Source organism: Crocodylus siamensis, chromosome 9 (genome assembly GCF_052110815.1).
Source record: "Crocodylus siamensis isolate JL-2025a chromosome 9, ASM5211081v1, whole genome shotgun sequence".
NCBI lineage: Eukaryota > Metazoa > Chordata > Crocodylia > Crocodylidae > Crocodylus > Crocodylus siamensis.
In genome coordinates, this window is record NC_143403.1 from 22,866,559 (window position 1) to 22,888,691 (window position 22,133).

The 22,133-nt window shown below is 42.8% G+C and overlaps 1 protein-coding gene across 3 annotated transcripts in view; it reads left to right on the forward strand.

The window, feature by feature from the left end:
- The window catches only part of PHKB (phosphorylase kinase regulatory subunit beta), a 198,946-nt gene that overhangs the window by 133,620 nt on the left and 43,193 nt on the right, over positions 1-22,133 (forward strand). For all 3 annotated transcript variants that reach the window (XM_090062024.1, XM_090062022.1, XM_090062023.1), the window contains 2 exons: positions 18,566-18,621; positions 18,841-18,934. In XM_090062024.1, the coding sequence (XP_089918150.1) occupies positions 18,566-18,621; positions 18,841-18,934 (150 nt within the window). The remainder of the gene's footprint in view (positions 1-18,565; positions 18,622-18,840; positions 18,935-22,133) is intronic.

The window sequence follows — 22,133 nt, forward strand, 5'->3', positions numbered from 1 at the left end:
GCTCAAGGCAACTGAGAAGCCGGTCCTCCAGAAAGATGATCTGGTTTCTGGCCAGAGCATCTATATTGTGCTTCTGTTGCCCCAGCATGCAGGGCATGCTCCCTTAGCAAGGCTGTAGTGTGACCAGGACCTGGATGTTGTCCCAACTAAGTTAGGGATGGGAGTTGGGGGGGGGTTGAGGGGGGAGGAGGTGGAGGGGGTGTGCGGAATGGCAGGGGGGCATGGGGGATGTGGGGTTTGTGGGTGGGTTTGTTGGGGGATGCTTGACCGGGGCTGCCACATGCCAGACACTCCACCCACCCCACAGAGCATTGGCAGCAGCAGCCAGCTGACCCATGGCCCGGCTGCAGGCCCAGCTCCTTGTGACACGTGTCCCAGTGGGGGTGGTGTTTGTGGGGCATGGGTCCCCCGCAGGGCCCACATCTCAGCCCCACAGTGGCCATCAGTGCCTAGGGCCCACTGCTGGCAGCCCTCTATGGCACCGGCCACCTTAGACCCACCAGCACCTGTGCCACTTGTCATAGGAACAGCCCGGCACAGCGCTGCACCGAGCTGAGCCAGCCCCACGACAAGCAACACAGGTGGTGCCGGATCTGAGCTGGCTGGTGCCACACTGTGGGGGGCTTTAACAGCAGTGGCCCCTAAGTACTGACGGCTGCTGCTGCTGTGGGGGAGATCTGTGGCCCTGTAGAGGGGGGCTGTGGGCCCTGTGCAGGGATTTGTGGGCCCTGTTGGGGAGGGCTGTGAGTCCTGCAGGGGGGAGTCTGTATGCTGTGGGAGAGGCTGAGCCCTGTTGGGGGGCAGAGGACTCATCCCTCCTGACAAGCCTCCCACACCTTCCCCCCACACCCACAATCCACCCACACCTACCCACACACCCCATGTCCCCACTTCTGTCCACACACAGACGCACATCCCCCCATGCCCCTTCTCACCCCTGTTCTGCAAACCCCACATCCCCCCATCACACACCCAGCATACCCAGCTAGGATGAGACAGGATGAGACCTGCTGGCAGGAGCTGTGGCTGCAGGGGCAGCTGTCCCCACATCCTAGTTAGTGAAGGGATCAGGGAAGCCCTAATTTTTCTATGATAAGAAAACCAAATCAATCAAAACATATAGATATTTAGAATTTATTTTATTATGATGATGGAGGCACTGCTAAACTTCCAAATTGTTTTAAAATTGTAAATATATCAATAAAACATTGCCCCACTGATCGATATCTCTCTCCCCTGCTATAGAGAGAGACATCTTTTGCTTTAATTGTGGAAGAACATGAATTTTGGGGTACTTTAAAGAGTCAATTTGGGATTTTTTTTTATCAGAGAATTTGCAATTTTTAAATAGGGAACACCAGAATTCCAGAGGCAAGTGGCAGGACCCAGGCAGAGGACCCTGCTGGAAGTACCTGACCTCCTGGCCACTTGGGGCCAGGAGAACATGCTTTGACAACTAAGAGCAGACCACCACATTGAGAAGATCTTCTGGGTAATAGCTGCCCAGATGGCAGGGCAGGGCACACATGGTAGCAGTGCTTCATAAATGCCAACCGTGCAGCCACGGCCTACTGGCAGCTGTCCCAGAGGTGCTGATGCCTCTGCTGCAGTCATGCAGTGCCCATCTGGATCTTGCAAGTGTACAGTCTTGGGGCTGCATGCTGTTGCAGGTGGCAGCAGGTCCTAGCCAGGTAGTATCCCCCACTACTGCAGTGGGTAGAGGGTGTAGGGAACTATAATTAGGGCTGCTTCATCAGTCCAGCTGGCACAAAGGACTAGTGTCCCCAAATACCAATTGGCCAGGCCCCAGAAGTTCCTGAGAGCAACTAGCTCTGAGCTCTTTGCCAGGGCAGGTTTTTATATTGCTGGGACCAGCACAGGTGCTGGCCCCAGGCTCTAGTTCCCCCTGGCTGAAGATCTGGGAGGATCATTGTGCCCCAAGTGGCACAACTTGCCCCACACCAAAGTGCACATCCAGGCATGTGCACTGAGGCAAAAATCTCTGGCACAATTTTGTACCACTCTTATTTAAACTGCTGCAAGCGCACGTGTCTACACATGTGGACGCGTCCATGGTGGGAACATAATACAACAAATAGCAGAGGGGTGATAAATAAGTCACTTCTATGTCATCATTATCAAAATATAAGAACAGAAAGGAATATCCAAATGAATCTGAGAAGCAAAAAATTTTGAAACAGATGAAAGGAATTCATTTACCAGTGCATAATTAGCCTGTGAAATTTAACATCACAAGAGAGAGACTTCAAAAGCTAAATAGAATTGAAAAAAGTATTAGAAAATTCTTTTAATAGCAAGAAATTCTAGTTATATTAAATACTATAGAATAAGTATAAAGGTTATGTGCCCTACTGGTATAGGCAGATGCTCAACCAGGCTAAAAAGAAAGGCCTACAAAGGATGGAGGATGGGATTCACCTCCAAGGAGGATTATTCTGCACTGGTCTGGTCCTGCAAGGAGCAAACCAGGAAAGCCAAGGCTGCAACTGAACTCCAACTAGCTTCGAGCGTCAAGGACAAGAAAAAGTCCTTTTTCAAATATGTGGGTAGCTGGAGGAAAAGCAAGGGCAACATTGGACTTCTGCTGAACCAGGTGGGGCAACTGACAACTGATGCCCAGGAAAAAGCCAACCTATTAAATGGGTACTTTGTGTCAGTCTTTCATCAGTGCCATGGGACGCCCATGCCCGCTACGGGACAGTGAGGTCCGGGTGAGGGAGATCCCATGCCCTCCATTAATGCTGACCTCATGAAGGAACACCTTGAGAAGCTGGATACCTTCAAGTCAGCCAGACCTGACAATCTGCACCCCAGGGTACTCAAGGAGCTGGCGAGCATCATAGTCCAGCCTCTGGCATGGATCTTTGAAAACTCCTGGCGCTCTGGTGTAGGGCTCAAAGATTGGAAGAAGGCCAATGTGGCGCCTATCTTCAAGAAAGGGAGGAAAGTGGATCCGGTTAACTGTAGGCCCATCAGCCTAACTTCTATCCCGTGGAAGATCTTAGAAAAGTTAATTAAAGAGGCCATCCTTGATGGACTGGCTGACGCCAGCTACCTAAGGGATAGCCAGCACAGGTTTGTTGCAGGTAGGTCTTGCTTGACCAATCTCATTTCCTTCTACAACCAGGTGACCTATCATCTGGACAAGGGGAAAAGGTTGATGTCATATATCTTGACTTCAAAAAAGCCTTCAATCTGGTATCCCATGATCACCTCTTGGCAAAGGTGGCCAATTGTGGCCTTGGGTCCACCACAATCCGCTGGCTGGAAAATTGGCTCCGTGGTCGGACCCAGAGGGTAGTAATTGATGCTAGTCGATCATCATTGTGTCCTGTGACCAGTGGGGTCCCCCAAGGCTCTGTCCTTGGACCCATATTGTTCAACGTCTTCATTAATGATGTGGACATTGGAGTCAGGAGTGGACTGGCCAAGTTCGCCAATGACACCAAACTTTGGGGCAAACCATCCACGCCAGAAGATAGGCGGGTGATCCAGGCTGACCTGGACAGGCTCAGCAAACGGTCAGACGAGAACCTGGTGGTGTTTAACACTGAAAAAATGCAAGATTCTCCACCTTGGGAAGAAAAACCTGCAGCATTCTTATAGGCTTGGCAGTGCTACTCTGGCTAGCACTATGGAAGAAAGAGACTTGGGGGTCATCAATGACCAGAAGATAAACATGAGCCTGCAATGCGATGCTGCGGCTAGTAAAGCAACCAAAATGCTGGCTTGCATCCATAGATGCTTCTTAATCAAATCCCGGGATGTCATTCTTCCCTTGTACTCTGCCTTGGTGAGGCTGCAGCTGGAGTACTGCGTCAATTTTGGGCTCCACAATTCAAAAAGGATGTGGAGAAGCATCCAGAGAAGAGCCACGCACATGATCAGAGGTCAGGAAAACAGACCTTATGATGACAGGCTGAGAGCCATGGGGCTCTTTAGCCTGGAAAAGCGCAGGCTCAGGGGTGAACTGATGGCCACCTATAAGTTTATTAGGGGTGACCACCAGGATCTGGGGGAACGTTTGTTCACCAGAGCACCTCAAGAGATGACGAGGTCAAACAGTCATAAACTACTACAAGACTGTTTCAGGCTGGACATAAGGAAGAATTTCTTTACTATCCGAGCCCCCAAGTTCTGGAACAGCCTGCCATTGGAGGTGGTTCAATTACCTGCACTGAACACCTTCAAGAGCAAACTGGATGCTTATCTTGCTGGGATCCTATGACCCCAGCTGACTTCCTGCCCTTTGGGCGATGGGCTGGACTCGATGATCTTCTGAGGTCCTTTCCAGCTCTAATGTGTATGAAATCTGTGAAAAACCACTGTGTGATAGATAGCTGACTTTTCTCCTTAGATGTCAAGAAGTATGTTTTACATTTCAAAGCTTGTCTAACTCTATCCCAACTATGCAGTTGGTCCAAAATACGATATCACGCAAAGCAATCCTTGCCTTTCAACAAATAAGAAGATACTTTGTCAAGGCAAGTTATTCCTTTACAGATTTTCTTGTTTTGCTTTTGAATAATCTTGTACTGATCACTTTTATAGACTGAGCATTGGATTAGATCAGTGATGCCCAACCATTCCATATTGCAGGCTGGAGAAGGAGTTTCAGGTTCGTCCATAAACTGGTTCTGGTCCATGGGCCCAATCTTGCATGCTGTGCTGCCCCAGCTGGGTGCATGATGTTGGCATGACCAGGACCCAATCCCTGAGTGCGCGCCATAAGTGCAGGGTTGATGTGGCCAAAGACCAGTCCAGCCACATGGCAACATCGTGGCCAAGGCCTGAGCAGTGGCTCAGCTGGGGTCCAATCCAGCTGCACAGGGCTTGGAAATTTGGCAGTGGGGGAGCCATGGCAGTGTTAATTGCTATCATTCCCCTCCTTCCAAAATTCTGGATCCATGAGCCCTGCAGGCCAGGGATTGAGCACCCTTGGATTAGATGAGCTGTTATGGATGGGTTAGATGCATCTTTTGTAATTATGTTCATATTTTGTCCTCAAAGACCATTCTGACCAGTAACATTTGCATTGTTCCTGTGGTAGGTAAGTTATACTGGCTGTTATTAAGGTTGACCAGCATTTCCCATTAGAAGATGGATCTCATTTGCAAATGTTTATAATAGTTATCAATCTTCTGTCTTGAAGCTTTCCCTGATGGGTGTGTCAGGAAATAATTTTTTTTTTTGGGGGGGAAAAAACAAAACCAGTTCAGCTATTTTGGGCATTGAAACTAAGGAAATAATATTGTTTTGTCGATGTAAAAGAATACCTCACAAACAGAATAAATTAGTTCATGCTGAGCACCATGCTCCAGAGCTACAGACTCCTTTAGGTACTCAAATGAGCTTGCTTACAGCTAGCTCATATATCTCTGCAATATACTTTGACATTCAGTATAGATGTACTTTGAGACAGGTAGGGCAAAGAGATTGGGAAACAGAACATGAGGACTGGAAGCCAGTAGGTTTGGAGAGGGAGACTGAGTTCACATAAGGAGCTGGGAAGAAGACTAGGCAAGGAAATTATATTGAGGTGGCATCAAGAAAAACAGATCTGATGCAATTTTTTCTTTCCAGTCCCTGTACCATACACATGGTCACCATCAGCACATCAGACTAACCAGTCTCACAAGATACTAGTTCAGAGAATCATGGGATTTGTAGGCAACAGCTTACATCATCAGATAATAAAACTGTTTTGTCTACGTTAGTTCATAACAAAAGTAAATCTAGGTAGGCTAAGGCTGTTTTAATGGTAATTTAAAAGACACATCTCAAAACAGGAGAGAAGAGCCCTGTTGCTTGTAAAAGGAGCTGCTGAAGGGCAAAGACATTCTGTCTAAAGTTATCCCCACTTACACACAAAAGAGGCACAAAGGTGTCTTTTCAGCTGCTTCAGGCAAACACAAGGGGAGAGGCTGAGAAACCCAGGATGAGAAGTGTTGGTACAGAAGTACTGATATGGAGATGACCACAGTGAGCACAACGTTCTTTCCCTGCACACAAGCTTCTTAGAATCACAAGAAATAAGAAGTGAAAGGGACCTCAGGAGGTCATCTAGTCCACCCCATGCTCAGAGTAGGATCGGCCCCAACTAGATCATCCCAGCCAAAGCTTTGTCTAGCCAGGTCTTAAAAACATCCAAGGATGGAGATTCCACAACTTCTCTAGGTAACCTGTTCCAGTGCTTTACTACCCCCCAGGCTGAGAGTTTTTTCCTAATATGTAACCTAAACTTCCCTTGCTGCAGCTTGAGCCCCTTGCTCCTTGTTCTATCATCTGTCACCATAGTCATAACAGATCTATGGTGTTGTGCTGTGACTGGTGGGATTCAACTCTGTGAGAATCATGGACTTTTGTAGGCTAGTTGTATGAGAAGCTGTATGTCTTGATAAACTTCTCCTTGGCATTTGTTAGTCTTTCTGTATTTCCTGACGCGTACATTCTTTCTGCTCCCTAGTTTTTCAATCAAAGAGTGAGTATTCAAACAGGTTAGAGGCTGTACCCTCCCCTTTCAAGTTGGTTCTCCTCCTAATCAGTTTTTTTCGGCACAGGGAGAAAGGGGGTGGCTTTCAAGGAATAGCTTTGGCAAGATCACTGACAAGACTGCCTCATAGATTTTAAAGGATGGGCAGACTAGAAAAGATAAAAAACAAAACTCCCTGAAATTTTCCTGGAAGTACTTCAGACTTATTTCAAAGCTGTTTAGCAGCTCCCACTAAGCATATGGTTTAGCTTTTAAAAGAATGTAGTCATTAGTGTAGAGGTAGATTGCAAAATATCTCTTGTAATAAGTGTAGAGTTAGGACAGTAAATATTGCTTCTACAGCAATAGTGATCTAGCTAATCTATCGTTCATGTTGGTGCCAGAAGTCTAAAGAAAGTAACTGCTTTTCCTGGTCATATATGCTGCTGGGCTTTCCAGAGCAATGGTATGTTACATGTTTATTGACAAATATATAGCAGTGTTACAGCTGAGGTGTTGCAAGATCCTTTAAGGGTGCCATGTAATATTAATGCTGTTAAGTGTCCAAACATCCACACATGATTCACAAGATAAATTCAAAGGCTAGGGACAGACATTCAAAAAGCCTGAGCCTGAATTGATTCAATCTAGGCAGGTTAATGTAACCTACCTAGGTTGAATTGGTTTGCAATTACATAGACATTCCCTCTGAACTGAAGAAGTGCAGGCATACGCCTGCAGTGGCTCCAGCTAGAAACTAGAGTAGCCCTCCCTTCTCTTCTACAGTGCTGAGCTGAGGGCGGGGTGTGTCCAGGCCCCAGGAGGGCACTTTGATTATGGAGGGGTTCCCTCCCACCTTGCTGCTTCTGATCAATGAGGGAGCCAGCAGGGAGTTCGTAACACAGCGTTTAGCACTCCATCAAGAAAGCAAAGGCCTCTCATTAGTTCAAGCTCTTTTTAAATAACATTTTCCAAGGAAAGAATGGAGGGACATTACCAGCTAACCTGTTGATTAGCTCCAAAAAGCCCTAAGCGGACACCGTTGTGTTTGCCTTCGTCCTTACACACACCTCTCAGTGTTAGCTAGCATACCGTGTGCTGGCTGTGGTCTGTGCTGTGAGAGAGGGGAAGGGAGGGGAGGGGATGGGAGGGGAATCCTTTCTTGACAAAGGGGTGGGGGTGGGGCAAGGGGAAGCCAGGCAGACCCTGCTGTGACTGCATTTCCCCCAGGGAGCAGAGGTGTGGGACCAGCCCTGCTCTGGGGCTGAGAGCCCTGCCCAAGGATGCAAAGCATCTGGGATGCTGAAGGACTCTGGTTTAAGTTAAACCAGGAAGGGCTCTGGGACAGACATTGCATAAACCGGTTTGACACAAATCAGTTAAGTCTGATACTGCATTCAACTACATTTATCTCAAACTGATTTCAGCTGTTTTCAAACTGATTTATGTGCACTGAACATCTGTTCTGTTACAGGGTTACATCAACTGCTGATCACTTAAACCGGTTTATATGTAATGTCTGTCCCTACCCAAAAATTTCAAGTAGAAACGCAGTGTCAAACAGTCTTTCTGGGTTCTTTGTAACAGAAGAATTGTCTATTATTTTTTCATAGTAAAAAAACAAAAGAAAGATAATAGCTGAAGTGCCTTCAGTCAAATAAAGGGTACCTCAAGTCTAAAAATATTGATAAATTGCTGCCTTAAACACATCCTTAATGATGCCCCCCCATGCAAGTGCTCCTGGAAAATAATGTTCATCTCAAGCTAGTCTTTGGATAAGCCTGTCCTGGCTTATAGGCAGGTCCCCAATCTCAAATAATGTCTCTCCAGCAAAAGGCTACCTAATTCCTACCAATTCTTACCAAGCCCCCTAGCCTTGTTACAGACCCAGATGCCTACTGTGCCCCCCACATCAATACAGACCACATGATCACTGGACCAAGCAACACAAATGGTAACATCTGGTGTTCCTATCCCATTTCTTGGCCAGCTGTCAACTCCAGTGTCTTTCAAGGGATTCATTGACCTAATCATCTCAGTTGACCTAATCAACCCACTTATTACTTTCTTATTAAAGAGGTTTCCCCTTCCATATAACACCCATTTTTTCTACCAAGCTGTTACTAGTGTCTGAGCAAGTAGGTTGTTGCCTATGAAAATCCATACCACTCTGAATCAATTAGTTGTGCCCCCCTGCCCTACTTCTGCCATGTTTGTTCATAAACATCACTTGAACTCAAAGACCAGTTACCAGATTGGTTGCAAGGATTTTTTTTCTAATGTCTAACCTACCAAACGCCTTTTTTTACTCCTTTTGCCTTTTTTCCTCAATTTTTTTTTCTTCCTTGTTTGCTTTTTTGTTCTATATTTTACACTTGCTTGGTTAATCTGAATGTTTGATTATGCCATTTTTATCTAATTTAGTTAATTTATGCAAAATCAGCATGCAGTAAGACTTTCAGGAAGCCTATTCAGTACTTGCTTTGAAGTGTTAGGAAATTGACTAAAAATGGAATATGAAACTAGAACGCAAGATATTTTAATTATGTCTTCAAAAACCAAGGCCAGTTTCTTTCCTTAATGCTTTGTTCCCTTCCCCCATAGTTAACAAAAATATATTAATTTAAATTTAAATTATTTCATTCTCTTTGAAAGAAAACAAAATTCAGTCACATTGGTGCATTTAGTAACTTATAGGGTGCTTGAAACAGTCTAATTTGTTAATTTTATTCTCATTATTAATAAAACAAGATAATTAGACCTAAGTTTGTTTCACAAAATGCAGATAACTTCAGATGTTAATCTGCATGGAGTTTTTATATAGTATCTTGAAAACAAATTTGATGACATGAAGGCTACTTGTCTATATGTGGAGTTCAAGAACAGTAGTTTAAATGCAGTGAACACGTATTGCTCAAATATAGCCATGTAGGACTCTTGCGTTAATATTAGTACTTAAGGCTAAATACAGATGGTCAGAAATCCCAAAGCTGAATCACAGGTTAATCTGAGCTGTGTAGATTGAGCCAATCAGCAAGTGAACAGACATTTACTTTTGATTCCAGAAGTGCAGCCACATTCCTGCAGTGGCTCGGGCCAAAAGCTGGGGAGTGGTAGAACAAGCCTTCCTGCTTCACTGGAACAGAGAGCTTGGACCAAGACTATCCCGCCCATTCTGCAAGGGGAAGCTTGCAATTGTGGGGGGGGAAAGCAGGGGGAGGGGCAAGGCATGCTGGGAGACTGTGAGTTAACTTGAATCTGGAGGGGATTTGGGACAGAAGTTCACCAAACTGATTTAACCTAAATCAGTTGAGTCTGATACTACATCCATCCAGGTTTACCTTAAACCAGTTTTCGCCATTTTGAAAGCAGTTTATGTGCACTGAACTTATGTTCCATTACAGGTTTAAACGAGTTGCCAATCACTTACACTGGTTTATATGCAAGTTCTGTCCCTAGCCTAAATATCGTTGCAATACAACCTCTTCATATCTGGAAATTGGGGATTAGCTATGTTGCAACCAACTAGAAAACAGGCTCATACTCATAGCCTTATACTGGATGCTTGGATACACAAGAAGATATCTAATAGATTCCAGCTCTAGTTGTTTTTCATTGTTTGAAATAACAATGAAAGACCCAAAGAATTAGAAAAGGAAGGTAAGGGGAATGTGCACCTACAAATGGCAAATGAAGTGTGAAAAATTACAGTTGCAGGTGAATAACTTTATCTTTTTAAAGACTTGCCTTTACAGTGCCCCATGCTTGGGAGAATAGCTGACAGTGCTGGTACATTGGTGGAGTCCTGGGTACTCCATCTAAATAAAGATGGTAAAACATTTGAACCAGTTGTTGTACTTTATCCATCATTTGAGTGAGCAGTGCTGAGTAAAACTCTTTGAAGAAGCTTAAAGATATAGCTTAATAGGGTAACGGCCTTAAACTTAATGGGAGATTCTATCACGTTTTTAAGTCAAAAGTATATGTCGTTTTTCCAGGGTGTTTTTTCTGGCAAGATTTTAATTTTAAAATGCATCTTAATGTATGTTAACTTACAGTAAATTATCTTTTAAAAACTGTCTCAAATTTTTTAGCACTCTGTAAAAGAGTTCCAGTATAATGAAAAATGTATGGTGTTGTTAAGCTAGCAGGTTCTACAAATGAAAATTAATGAGCACAAATTATTCTTTATTTGATGAACTGAAAGCAAAATTTGACTAAATTCTCAAACGCTCTCTTCCCTTGAGAGCCAAGAGATATACAAGGATGGACTATATTTAGGATTGCTTACAATCAACTGTAATGTGAAAACTTTTCTCTCTAAAGACCTTTTGCTTGTTTTCCATTACAGTCCATTTAGTCATACATAAAAATATGGTCGGCTCAAATGACTTTAAACAGAAATGTCAATTTCCCTTCACCCCCCACCCTCTGAGCTGGATCTGGACCACAGGACTACTTCTGGGATGGAGCTGGGTCCACTTTTGGCAGTAGGGTGAGCAACAGTATTAACTACTGTGAGGTCTTGAGCTGTGCTGGTTTAATTCACTTATCACTTGTCCCTCCATTGAAGACACATGTCCCAAATGGGGCTCCATAAAGAGGAGTTTGGTGGCAGGCCCTGTTCCTTTTTGCCTTACCCATGTATTTCCTGCCACTCAAGGAGCCTTCAAAGGGTGGATGATACCGCTCCACGGGCTCTATCTTTGACACCCCTGACTTTTAAATTATTTTTTTGTAAATGGAGTATTATTTAGATTGAACGCCTTAGCTACATACCTCATCCCAAAACAATTTGTTGGGTAGTATAGTAAATGTAAAGACCATTAAGTAGTAAATATCAGTTGGTACATATAGCAAAATAGCTGAAGCTGGCTATCCTAATTAAATGCTAAACATTTTATTTTTGTGTGGTGCAGCACAAGTTCAATGTGAAACCAGCAGTGTGGAGTTCTAGTCTGCAGAGTGCTCAGTAACACTCGTATTCTCTTCCAAAGTAGAACGAAGTATGAAGTAGCAATCCAGTCAGTTCCGCTTTGCGATACTACTGTTAGATATATTCCATATTTTTATTTGTAGTGGCATTTGTTCTGTAATGTTTCATTTAAACATCATTTCTCAATAATTAACTTTTTTTATATGTGTGTATCTGTACTTCACTAACTGTACTGTACCATGTAGATGGTTCACAATCACTGTCAGTAACTCCTTTCCAGTAACTTGTCTTTTACAAAAGCCTGTTTGAGGATCCTCTTTAATATCTACAAGATCAAATTTATTGCAGTACTATTTTGCTTATTAAAGTATTGTGGGATTTAGGGACCAGTTTCTAAATAGAAAATAGATCAGATAAATATATTAAGGAAATCTTGTCAATGCGTTTTCTTGCACCATATGAAAGAGGATATATTACTGCTTTATTTATAAAATTCAGCTGTAAAAATCATAACCGAACTTGTCAATGTAGCGAGATGAATTCAGCTACTGAGTTCTGAGTACACACAAAAATTTCCTTTAAGAACAGGGGGTGATCCTCTTCCTGAGATTATCGGATACCCTATTAATCTAGTGCATTCTCTGATATTGCCATGGCCATTGTCTCCCGTGGTCTGTACTTGTGGCACATTGTAGAGTGCTTTTTATTTTTACTTTTTTTCACATAGCATTTTTTACTATAGCACATAGCAGGGTAGAATATATGATATTGCTGATCCTTTAGACAAAAGGTTGTGAATTTGGGGGACTAGACTTAATGATCCAGACATTGCTTCCCAAATGGTATTCCTCATCAAATAGTGAGGTTCTCTAACCTGAAAGCAAAATTGGATAAATCCCTTTTGGGCTCTGCGAGTCATTAACTTAGGTGTCTGGAATTGGAGACATATGTCTTCATTACTGATACTGGAAGGAATGTTCCAAATGAAACCCTTTCTTTTGGGGGGAGGAGGGCAATTTTATTTTCAAGATGGCTGGTAATTGTGCGCAAATAAACAGTGCACAACGTGCAGCATATGCACAGGCATTTTGAAGAATTTTCAGTATTTTGAATAACCTTAAATATATTAGAATGAAGCATATTTGTTTTTCAAATTTAGAAGTACCCATGTTAAAACTTCTTTTCTTCAGTGTTGCATCTAAGTTAGTAGTTAGTCCTTGTACAGGAGTCAAAGTATACCAGAAGTATGAAATACCATTTACTGTCTTTAAAATGAGTACACTACAGGTATAGGCATTGACGTTCTCTTGAACTGACTGGATATATTCAGGGCTTTCTAAACATTATATTGCTACTGGTGCCTATCCAGTTATGCAGGAACCATATTTACATTATTAGGTACATAGGTGCACTCCCTAAACTATCTGAATATTTGGCCCTAAAGTTATATTTTTAGTACTAATGTGTTTTTTCCAGAAAGATATTTTATATCATGGCTGCCCAAATTCTATGCGGACAGGGGCCACATACTGCATGGACTATACCACCAGGGACTGCCTCACCAGTGTAAACCCACAGGCCATTGGCTTCAACTCCCTCCCATTGCACTGTGCATCCAGATGGCCCCTTCTTCCACTGTACTCACTACACCATGTTGTGGTCTACCCTAGCACAAGGGGCTCTGCTGCCCTGTCCTCCAGGTTGGGAGCAGGAAGTGAAAGCTGAGGGAGGGGAGAGGAACCTAGAGATCCCAGCTGCAGCAGCAGTAGCCAGAGTGATAGTAAGGGCGGCAGCAGGGGAAGGAGTTCAGAGACTGTATAATAACCCACTATGGGCCACCAGTTGGAGAGCCCAGTTTTATAATGCTTTCAAATTATTTAGAGCTATAACTTTCCACTTTTTTCCCCCAGGACTTAAAAGACTAAAACACAAAGATACTTGTCTTCTGCTTAATATACAAAAGCATACTAGTTATACATTAATATGCTAGTTAAATCCATTAAAATAGTTTTTTTCAAAGTATTTTTCCCAAGGTCTATTTAGGTTTCACACAACCGGGTCTACTAAAATAAAAATGACTGAAGCAGCAAGTCACCTAAAAGACTGCAGTACCTTCTGATAACGTACTTCATCAAGTGCAGCAGTCCATGAAATCCTGCACACCACTACATAGATTTAAATGAGAAATGAGGGAATCAGCAGTTTATTTTTATTAACTCCTTTTTTGTCCAGATATTTTTTAGACTTTTGTAGTAAAATTTATAGATAAAAATTGTTTTACTTACACCTTTGAGCAACAAGAATTCAATTACCCAACAAATTTAGATACTTTATCATCTGGAAATAGGGAATTTGAATTAGAACTTGACTTCTTCCTTCTGCTTACTGTGGAGAAACCTAAGCAGAGTTGGGACTAACCCCTTTCCTCAAAGATCTTTCTTCAGGCTTTTATTTCAAATAAGAGTCTTAAGAAACTCAATCTCTTCAATGATAAAAATAGAACAGCCAAGACACTCCATAAAACAGGGACACAATTCTAATTTTGAGATATTTACAGTGATGTATTGAATTTGATGCCTGAAAAAAGGTTATTTGCCATCCAGCTTTTTTATGGTATTAATGATCATATTGGTTTAATCCAGGGATGGGCAATTATTTCGGCTGAAGGGCCACTTAACAAGTTTTGGTGAGATATCAAGGGCTGCACACACAAAATCTTTCAGAAGATATAATTTTCACATATAGATAAAAAAAAATCATAAATTAAAAATCAAACTTCTACTGTAACTGGCAAGTCAGTCAGTAATACAGAAGTCTTCAACTTCAGGAAAGTTGACTTTGACAAACTAAGGAAGCTTGTCAGAAGACTTACAAAGGATGGAGGACTGGAACCACCACCAAGGAGAAATACTCTGCTCTGGTCCAGACCTGCAGAGAGCAAACCAGGAAAGCCAAGGCTGTGATGGAACTCCAGCTAGGTACAAAAATCAAAGACAATAAAAAGTCATTTTTTAGATATGTGGGGAGCCAGAGGAAAAGCAGGGGCAACATTGGACCCCTGCTAAACCAGATGGGGCAACAGGAAAAAGCGAATTTGCTAAATGGGTACTTTGCGTCGGTTTTTCATCAGTCCCATGGGATGGCCCTGCCCACTATGGGTCAGGGAGGCCCAAGTGAGGGAGATTCCTTGCCCTCCATCCAAGCTGACCTCATGAAGGAACACAGTAACAGGCTGGATACCTTCAAGTCAGCTGGCCCTGATGGGTTACACCCAAGGGTACTCAGGGAGCTGGCAAGTATCATGGCTCAGCCCCTGGCATGTATCTTCAAGAGCTCTTGGCACTCTGGTGAAGTGCCTGATGATTGGAAGAGGGCCAGTGTAATGTCTATCTTCAAGAAAGGGAGGAAAGTAGATCTGGCTAACTACAGGCCCATCAGCCTGACCTCCATCCTGGGGAGGGTCTTGGAAATGATTTTCAAAGAGGCCATCCTTAACAGACTAGCTGAAGGCAGTATCCTGAGGGATACCCAGCATGGATTTGTTGTGGATAGGTCTTGCCTGACCAATCTCATTTCCTTTTATGACCAGGCGACTAATCACCTGGACAAGGGGAAGAGATCAACGTTGTATATCTTGACTTTAAAAAAGCCTTCGATCTGGTATCCCATGATCACCTCTTGGCTAAACTGGCTAACTGCAGCCTTGACCTCACCACGATCTACTGGTTGGGGAATTGGCTCTGCGGTAGGACCCAGAGGGTGGTGGTCAACATACCAAGATGATTGGCTCCTGCTGTCACCAGTGGGGTCCCTCTAGGCTCTGTCTATACTGTTTAACATCTTCATCAAGAATGTGGACGTTAGTGTCAGAAACGGACTGGCCAAGTTTTGACGACGACACCAAACTCTGGGGTAAAGCATCCACACCTGAGGACAGGAGGGTGATCCAGGCGGATCTTGTCAGGCTCAAGAAATGGGCAGACGAAAACCTGATGGTGTTCAACACCAAAAAATGCAAGGTTCTCCACTTGGGAGGAAAAACCTGCAGCACCCTTATAGGCTTGCCAGTGCTACGCTGGTTAGCACTACAGATGAAAGGGACTTAGGGGTCATGATTGACCACAAGATGAACATGAGCCTTCAGTAAGATAATGTGGCTAGTGAAGTGAGCAAAACGCTGGTTTGCATCCATACATGCTTCTCAAGCAAATCCCAGGACATCGGCAGCTTTGGTGAGGCCGCAGCTAGAGTACTGCATCCAGTTTTGGGCTCCACAATTCAAAAAGGATGTGGAGAAGCTTGAGAGGGTGCAGAGAAGAGCCACACGCATGATCAGAGGTCAGGAAAACAGACCTTATGATGAGAAAAGCACAGGCTCAGGGGTGATCTGATGGCCACCTATAAATTTATCAGGGGTGCTCATCAGGATCTGGGGGAACGTCTGTTCACCGGAGTGCCCCAAGGGATGACAATATTGAACCGTCACAAACTGTCTTGCGACCAATTCAGGCTGGGCATAAGAAAGAACTTCTTCACTGTCCGAGCCCCCAAGTTTTGGAATAGACTGCCACTGGAGGCGGTTCAGGCACCCACTTTGAACGCCTTCAGTGCACATTTGGATGCTTATCTTGCTGGGATGCTATGATCCCTGCTGACTTCCTGCCCCTGGGGCAGGGGGCTGGACTCAGTGATCCTCCGGGGTCCCTTCCAGCCCAAATTTCTGTGAAATAACGTATTTTAATTTTATTTCAAAAATATTTTTTCCTGATTTTGTTTTTTTTAGTACTCTATCTAGAGATGATTGCATAACAGCTCAAAATAAAGTCTTACTCTTATATGGTGGGGGTGGTGGCTTTGCACTAGGTCCTGGGAGCCAGCCTGAGGGGGAGCTGGGCAGAGGGGCACATATAGCAGAGTTGGCCCATGCAGTGCAGTGTAGGAGCAGTCCGCACCTCCCCACCATCCAACCCACAGCTGCCTCCATGGCACTCTGCATGGGGCCAAGCCCTGGCTGCTCCGGCTCAGAGCAGCCTGTACCAAGCTCCTGCCTGACCCACCCTTCACCTACCAACAGTGTGTCCCTGACTCTCACTCTGGCCCTGGCCCCAGCCCCAGTTAGCACACCAGTGAGGCTGCTGCCACTGCTCCTGCAGCTGCCCGGGTACTGGTCGGCTTTCCCCACCTCCAGCGGCTCCTCCTCATCCTGCCCCTACTGTGCTGTTCTAGGCAGCAGGTAGTGCAGGGCACCACCTGCCCAGCCAGAAAGGGGGCAAGCTGCAGCCAGGTGGTTTCTGCCCCAGCATGAGGCTCCAGCTCCTGGCCACCTTGCACCCACTTGGCTGCCCGGTGTACTGGCTGGGGCCAGGGCAGTGCCATTGGTGGGCACAGGGTAGGTGCAGGCAGGAGCACAGCATGGGCTGCCCTGGGTGGGAGTGGATGGGACTCAGTTCCATACAAGAGTGCCACAGGGGCAGCTACGAGGTGGATATAATTACTTGATGGACTAGATCCAGCTCGTGGGCTGTCTTTGCCCACCCCTCATTTAACCAGTAACAACATCCTAATTCTCTTTGGTGATACTGTCTTAAACTAGCAGTCCTGGTAATATGCCAGTTAGGTCACCAATGTAATTTTCTTGGATGACAGCTAGAAATGGCTTAAGCAGAAGTCCAACTGTTCATAGAACTACACTCAGCTGTGTGATAGGCTGGATGGTCAAAAAAGGGTTCCCCTGATTGGAACTTCATTGAACTCAGGTTAGATTAGTCTCTGGTGTGCTGTACCTGGTCACCCAGTTGTACTCAGTTTGTTGGATGACAGGTGTGATTAGCTGAGTCCTGTGTGTAAGGTAGGTCCCAAAATGCACCAGGGTCATATATGAGTTAAGTACAGACAGGTACTTCCTTCATTTCTCACTCACTCGCACTCTTTCTGTCTCTCTCCTTCTAGAACAAAATATAACAAACTGAGTTAACTGGGTAGACAACCGATATACCTTTCTATTTGCAAATATTTGGTAGATTGCTGATTATGATTAACTGTTGCTTCCCTGGTGGGACCACTGTTATGATATTTGAATTTCCATTTTGCTACCCAGTTTCCTATAGTGTATATTACAAAGTGTTGGAAATACCTATGTGTTGTTCTGCAAACTCCAGCAGAAATAAGATTTTATTGTGTGAACTCGTAAGTGATAACTGGATTTGACAAGTAGCTGGTGAATAAACAATTAGCTAGTAATCTGAACCATATTTTACTCTAAAGACATATAAGAGAAAGTAATTGTTATATATTTAGAGATGATAGATTTTTAGGACTTAATGCAATTTTGCTTAATTTTTGCCATGGAAATTCTGCTCAGTTTTACTTCTCTTTGTGAACACATTGCCAGTAAAATGGCAATTGGAGTTTGGTCACTGATTTCAACATAGTCAGGATTTCACCCAGCAAATTTAATTTGTATTTCTTTGCCTGTCAAAATACTGTAACTTATTTCACAAATCTTTAATGTGCTAGTCATAAACATTGGAAATTGTGTTTATTATTATGTAATATGGCATACTGTTCACACACTACAATTAAAAGCTGTCTGGCCAAGAGTACTTTTTACTTTTAGATTAAAAATGTTGAAATCTTTAGTTTATTGTTTCAATGTCAACACTATCTGATATCTGATCAGTTAAATCTTTCAATCTTTACAAAGGTTGCATTTTATACTATCATATTTTAAAATACCAGATGTAAAGAAAATATATAAAAATACCAGGAATAAAGCTTTGCATTTTTATGGTAAATAAATTGAAGGATTTTTACTGCATATTGCAAGTCTGAATAAATCACATACTTATTTTCTACTTGTCCATTGAAAAAAAAATAAATACTAATATCAAAGGAATTTGCCTTAAGTCTACAGTATGCATCGTTCAAAATAGCATTGATGACAGTATTACTTCTCAGATAGTTGTGAGATTTATGGATTTTTAGTTCCATGGTTTTTCATTACCCTGTCTGCACAGTCAAATTGATTTTGTAGGCATTGAATAGCAGGGAGAAGCAGGAAGGCAGTCAGTTGACATTCATCATTAATAAATGTTTAAGTATTGTTAATCTTTTTCTGGTCTGCTCATGATTTTTAGGGGCCTCTAGAAAATGATTTGGTCATCCATGTGGCTTTGATAGCAGAAAGTCAACGGTAAGTCATTTACTTTGTTTAACAATTTCTATAGGAAGTATTGAGTGCAACAGAGATAAAACTTGCTAGTTTTCAAAAAATCATGAATGAGAATATTTATTTAGTAAATTGGCGTGATATTCATGGCTTTGTTTCTTCATTTATTGCTACCAAGAACATTATTAAAAATTAGGCTGCAGTTAGTCTGTGGTGAAATCTCACTGTTATTTTGTTTTATAGTCTACAAGTTTTTCTAAACACATATGGAATTCAAACGCAAACTCCGCAACAGGTGGAACCTATTCAGATATGGGCTCAACAGGAACTTGTCAAAGTAAGGGATTCTGCAGTTATAACTTATTTATGCATTTTTCTTAATGAAAACAATTCACCAACTTTTCTGTATAACTTCTAAATTCTTCCTCCTATATAAAAAAAATTGCAAAATAGCAAGAGCTGGGGAAGAGTGGGACACGTGAAGACTTCATGTCTTCCCTTTTCCAATGGTAGGAAGTCCATAGGCAAAATCTACAGTCTCGTATAGCTCTGGGTGCTAGCCATTTTAGCTTGGTGTACTGGATATAAGTCATTGGGAGCACCCATAGTTTGGGGTTGACAGATAAATCCATATTTTCAAATGGCTCTTCATTTCCTTGGCACACTGACAAAATGACCAGACAACCTCAGGAGTAGTGGTTATCAGGTGGACACATGGGCCATATCAGAGCAACCATCAAACACAGGAAGTGCCCTTTGTTTATCTGTAAGTGTTTTAGTATCATTAACTTAGCACTTTTGTTGCCCTTATTAACACCCCAGTAATAGCTATGACAAACCCAGCACTATGTAGAATTTTATTTCTAAATATATTTAGTTGTGCCACCTCTTCCTTCTTTTGGAGACTGGTGGAACACCTAAGCAGTCTGCTGTCTCCTGATGGCTAATTGCCATTGTTCTTAATCAGCAAACCATGGACAGACAGATCGGGAAACAAATTTTTCACAAAAAAGATAGCTTCTTCCCTTCATTTTGCGCACATTTGCCCAACCTAGTTTTGCCTGTAACGAAGTAATAAAGATAATGAATAAGCTGTTGCAAATCTGCCTTGATAAAATGGCAATGATAACATGACTTGAGGCCACTTCTTTAGCTGCCCACAGGAATATTTTTTCCTGAACTATTTAATCTTTAAACAGATTTCAGGTTCTTTGCCCATACATGATATTTCTCTTTCTTCTAGAATCTGAAACTGACTAAAATGCATTCTAAGCTTGTTAGTTTTATTAGGATAACAGAGTCTTTAACATTTCTAGTAATATGTGGGCACAGGTCTTTTTTCCAGACATTAGACCTACTGTTCTGATACCAATAGCTCATTGTCTATATTAGCGTGTTGAGTGAGACAACTTGAGCTTGTACATTCCAATCAGAAGCCTTGGTGCTTCTCACCCCATGGTAAGTCCCAAATCTAAACTCCTAATTTTACTTGACCTTTGCCACATTCTCATTTGTGACTACAATCGCATTCATCTTCCTGTGGCCTGTTTTACTTTGTAGTTCAGGGACCTGCTGTCCTGTGCCCTTCATGAGAAAAACCACGTCAGGAAAGAACCCTACTTGATTGGCCATTAATTTCAGTTTTTGTTTGTTTCTTTTTTCATTCATTCTTTCAGAAATCTGTGCGTGGGTGATGGTTTCTCTGAGAACCAAGCTTTAGTCAGTCTAAATTCATTGGCATAACTCTTTTCCCCCCAGCTAGTGCCAGCTCCTTACTTCTGTTTTTTCATATATATCAGAAGACTTTCCTGAAGCCATGCTCTGGCAGCTCCTCTCACTTGTTCCTTTTCTCTACCTTTATGCTTCTCCCCTTAGAGATAATTTGAGGCCTCTAATTCCTTCACAAAACTCAATAAAGTCACTCCAAATCCTAGCCTTGCCCCCCCAGCTTGGTGTCATCTGCAAACATGCAGAGGGTGCACTCCATCTCATCTTCCAGATTTGTTAATGAAAATATTGAACAAAACTGGCTTCTGGACCGGCCCCTAGGGCACTGCACTTGATACCAAGTGCCAACTAGGCGGAAAGCCATTATTGCTTTCCATTGAGCTCAATAATCCAGCCAACTTTCTATCCACCTTACAGTCCATTCATCCAATCTATACTTCGTTAGCTTGCTTGCAAGAAAGCTTTGGAAGACCATATTAAAAGCCTTGCTAAAGTCAAGGTGTATCATGTCCGCTGCTTTCCCCACATCCACAGAGCGAGTCATATCATCGAGAAGGCAATCAGGTTGATCAGGTATGACTTGCCCTTGGTGAATCTGTGCTGACTGTTCCTGTTTTCTTCCTACCTATTTCCATATATCCCTTGAATTGCTCTGGCCCAGGGCCAACCAGAGCAGAGGACTTCTTCCCAAGTGTTCCTTTGACAACTATTGTGCCTCCCAAGCTCTATTGCCAGCCACGTCCTCCTGACACTGCCCCTGGCTGCACAGCCCCTGCTGTCACCACCCCTCTGTTTTCTCCTGAGGAGGGAAGGAAAGAAATGCAGAAAAGCTAGTGTTAACAAAACAGAAAAAGCTGACACAGGAACCTGTATTTGCTTTTTATGAAGGACTTGTATAATCCAGATAGTTAATCATGCCAGTTCTACAAATACTTCTGCCTATTGATAACCAGAGCAGTTAACTTGACAATCTTCTGGGGAACAGTATTTGATATATTTCTGGGAAATGAACCAGCTTTATGATGTTTAAAGCTAAAATATTGGCTATCTTATAATGGATACTTAAAAAACAAATCCATTAGAAAGAGCCTGAATTGACACAGCTTCTGGGGTTTTGGTTTTTGTTGGTTTTTTGGGGTTTTTTAACTGTAATGAATCAAAGAGAAGATCTGTTACTGGAAGAAGAGGTTATTTTAATAAACCATAGAGCATTGTGTCACTACAATTCAAAGAGAACATCCTCAAGGAAATGTATTCAAGTTCCATTTTTCTTTTAACAAAAAAATTCTTTCAAGGTGGGCTGAAAATCAAGGTGATTTAAATTTTATGTTTCATTCATTTTTAATCAATTTTTCCATTTGGACTTCAGTTATTTTCTAAAGAAATTTGCTTTCTCATTGGTTTAGATTTACTGATAAATAGAGCCTCCAAACTAGATTTAGCAGCTCTTTTTGCAGCTCTTTCTGCTATCTGCGAGGATACACTAAACTGTATACATTTATTTAAGCAATTATAATTTGATGATTGAGACAATCAAAACTCAAGTTGGGAGAAGCTTTAAATCAGGAAGAATCTGTCTTCCAGGCTCAGTGAATCCTGATGAGAGACGCAATCATTTCTTATGGAGCCAGAATCTGGGTCCTTGTGCCCATGATGACTTCACTGTTTTCTTCTACTCATTACCACAATCCAGTGGGTTCCCTCACTAGATCAAGCCCTTTCATACAAACCTGCTATGCAATACCTACAAAGCTAGACTTCAGAAGTTAGATGTTTCTCTCTGATTCTTTCTTGCTGTAGTGAACCAT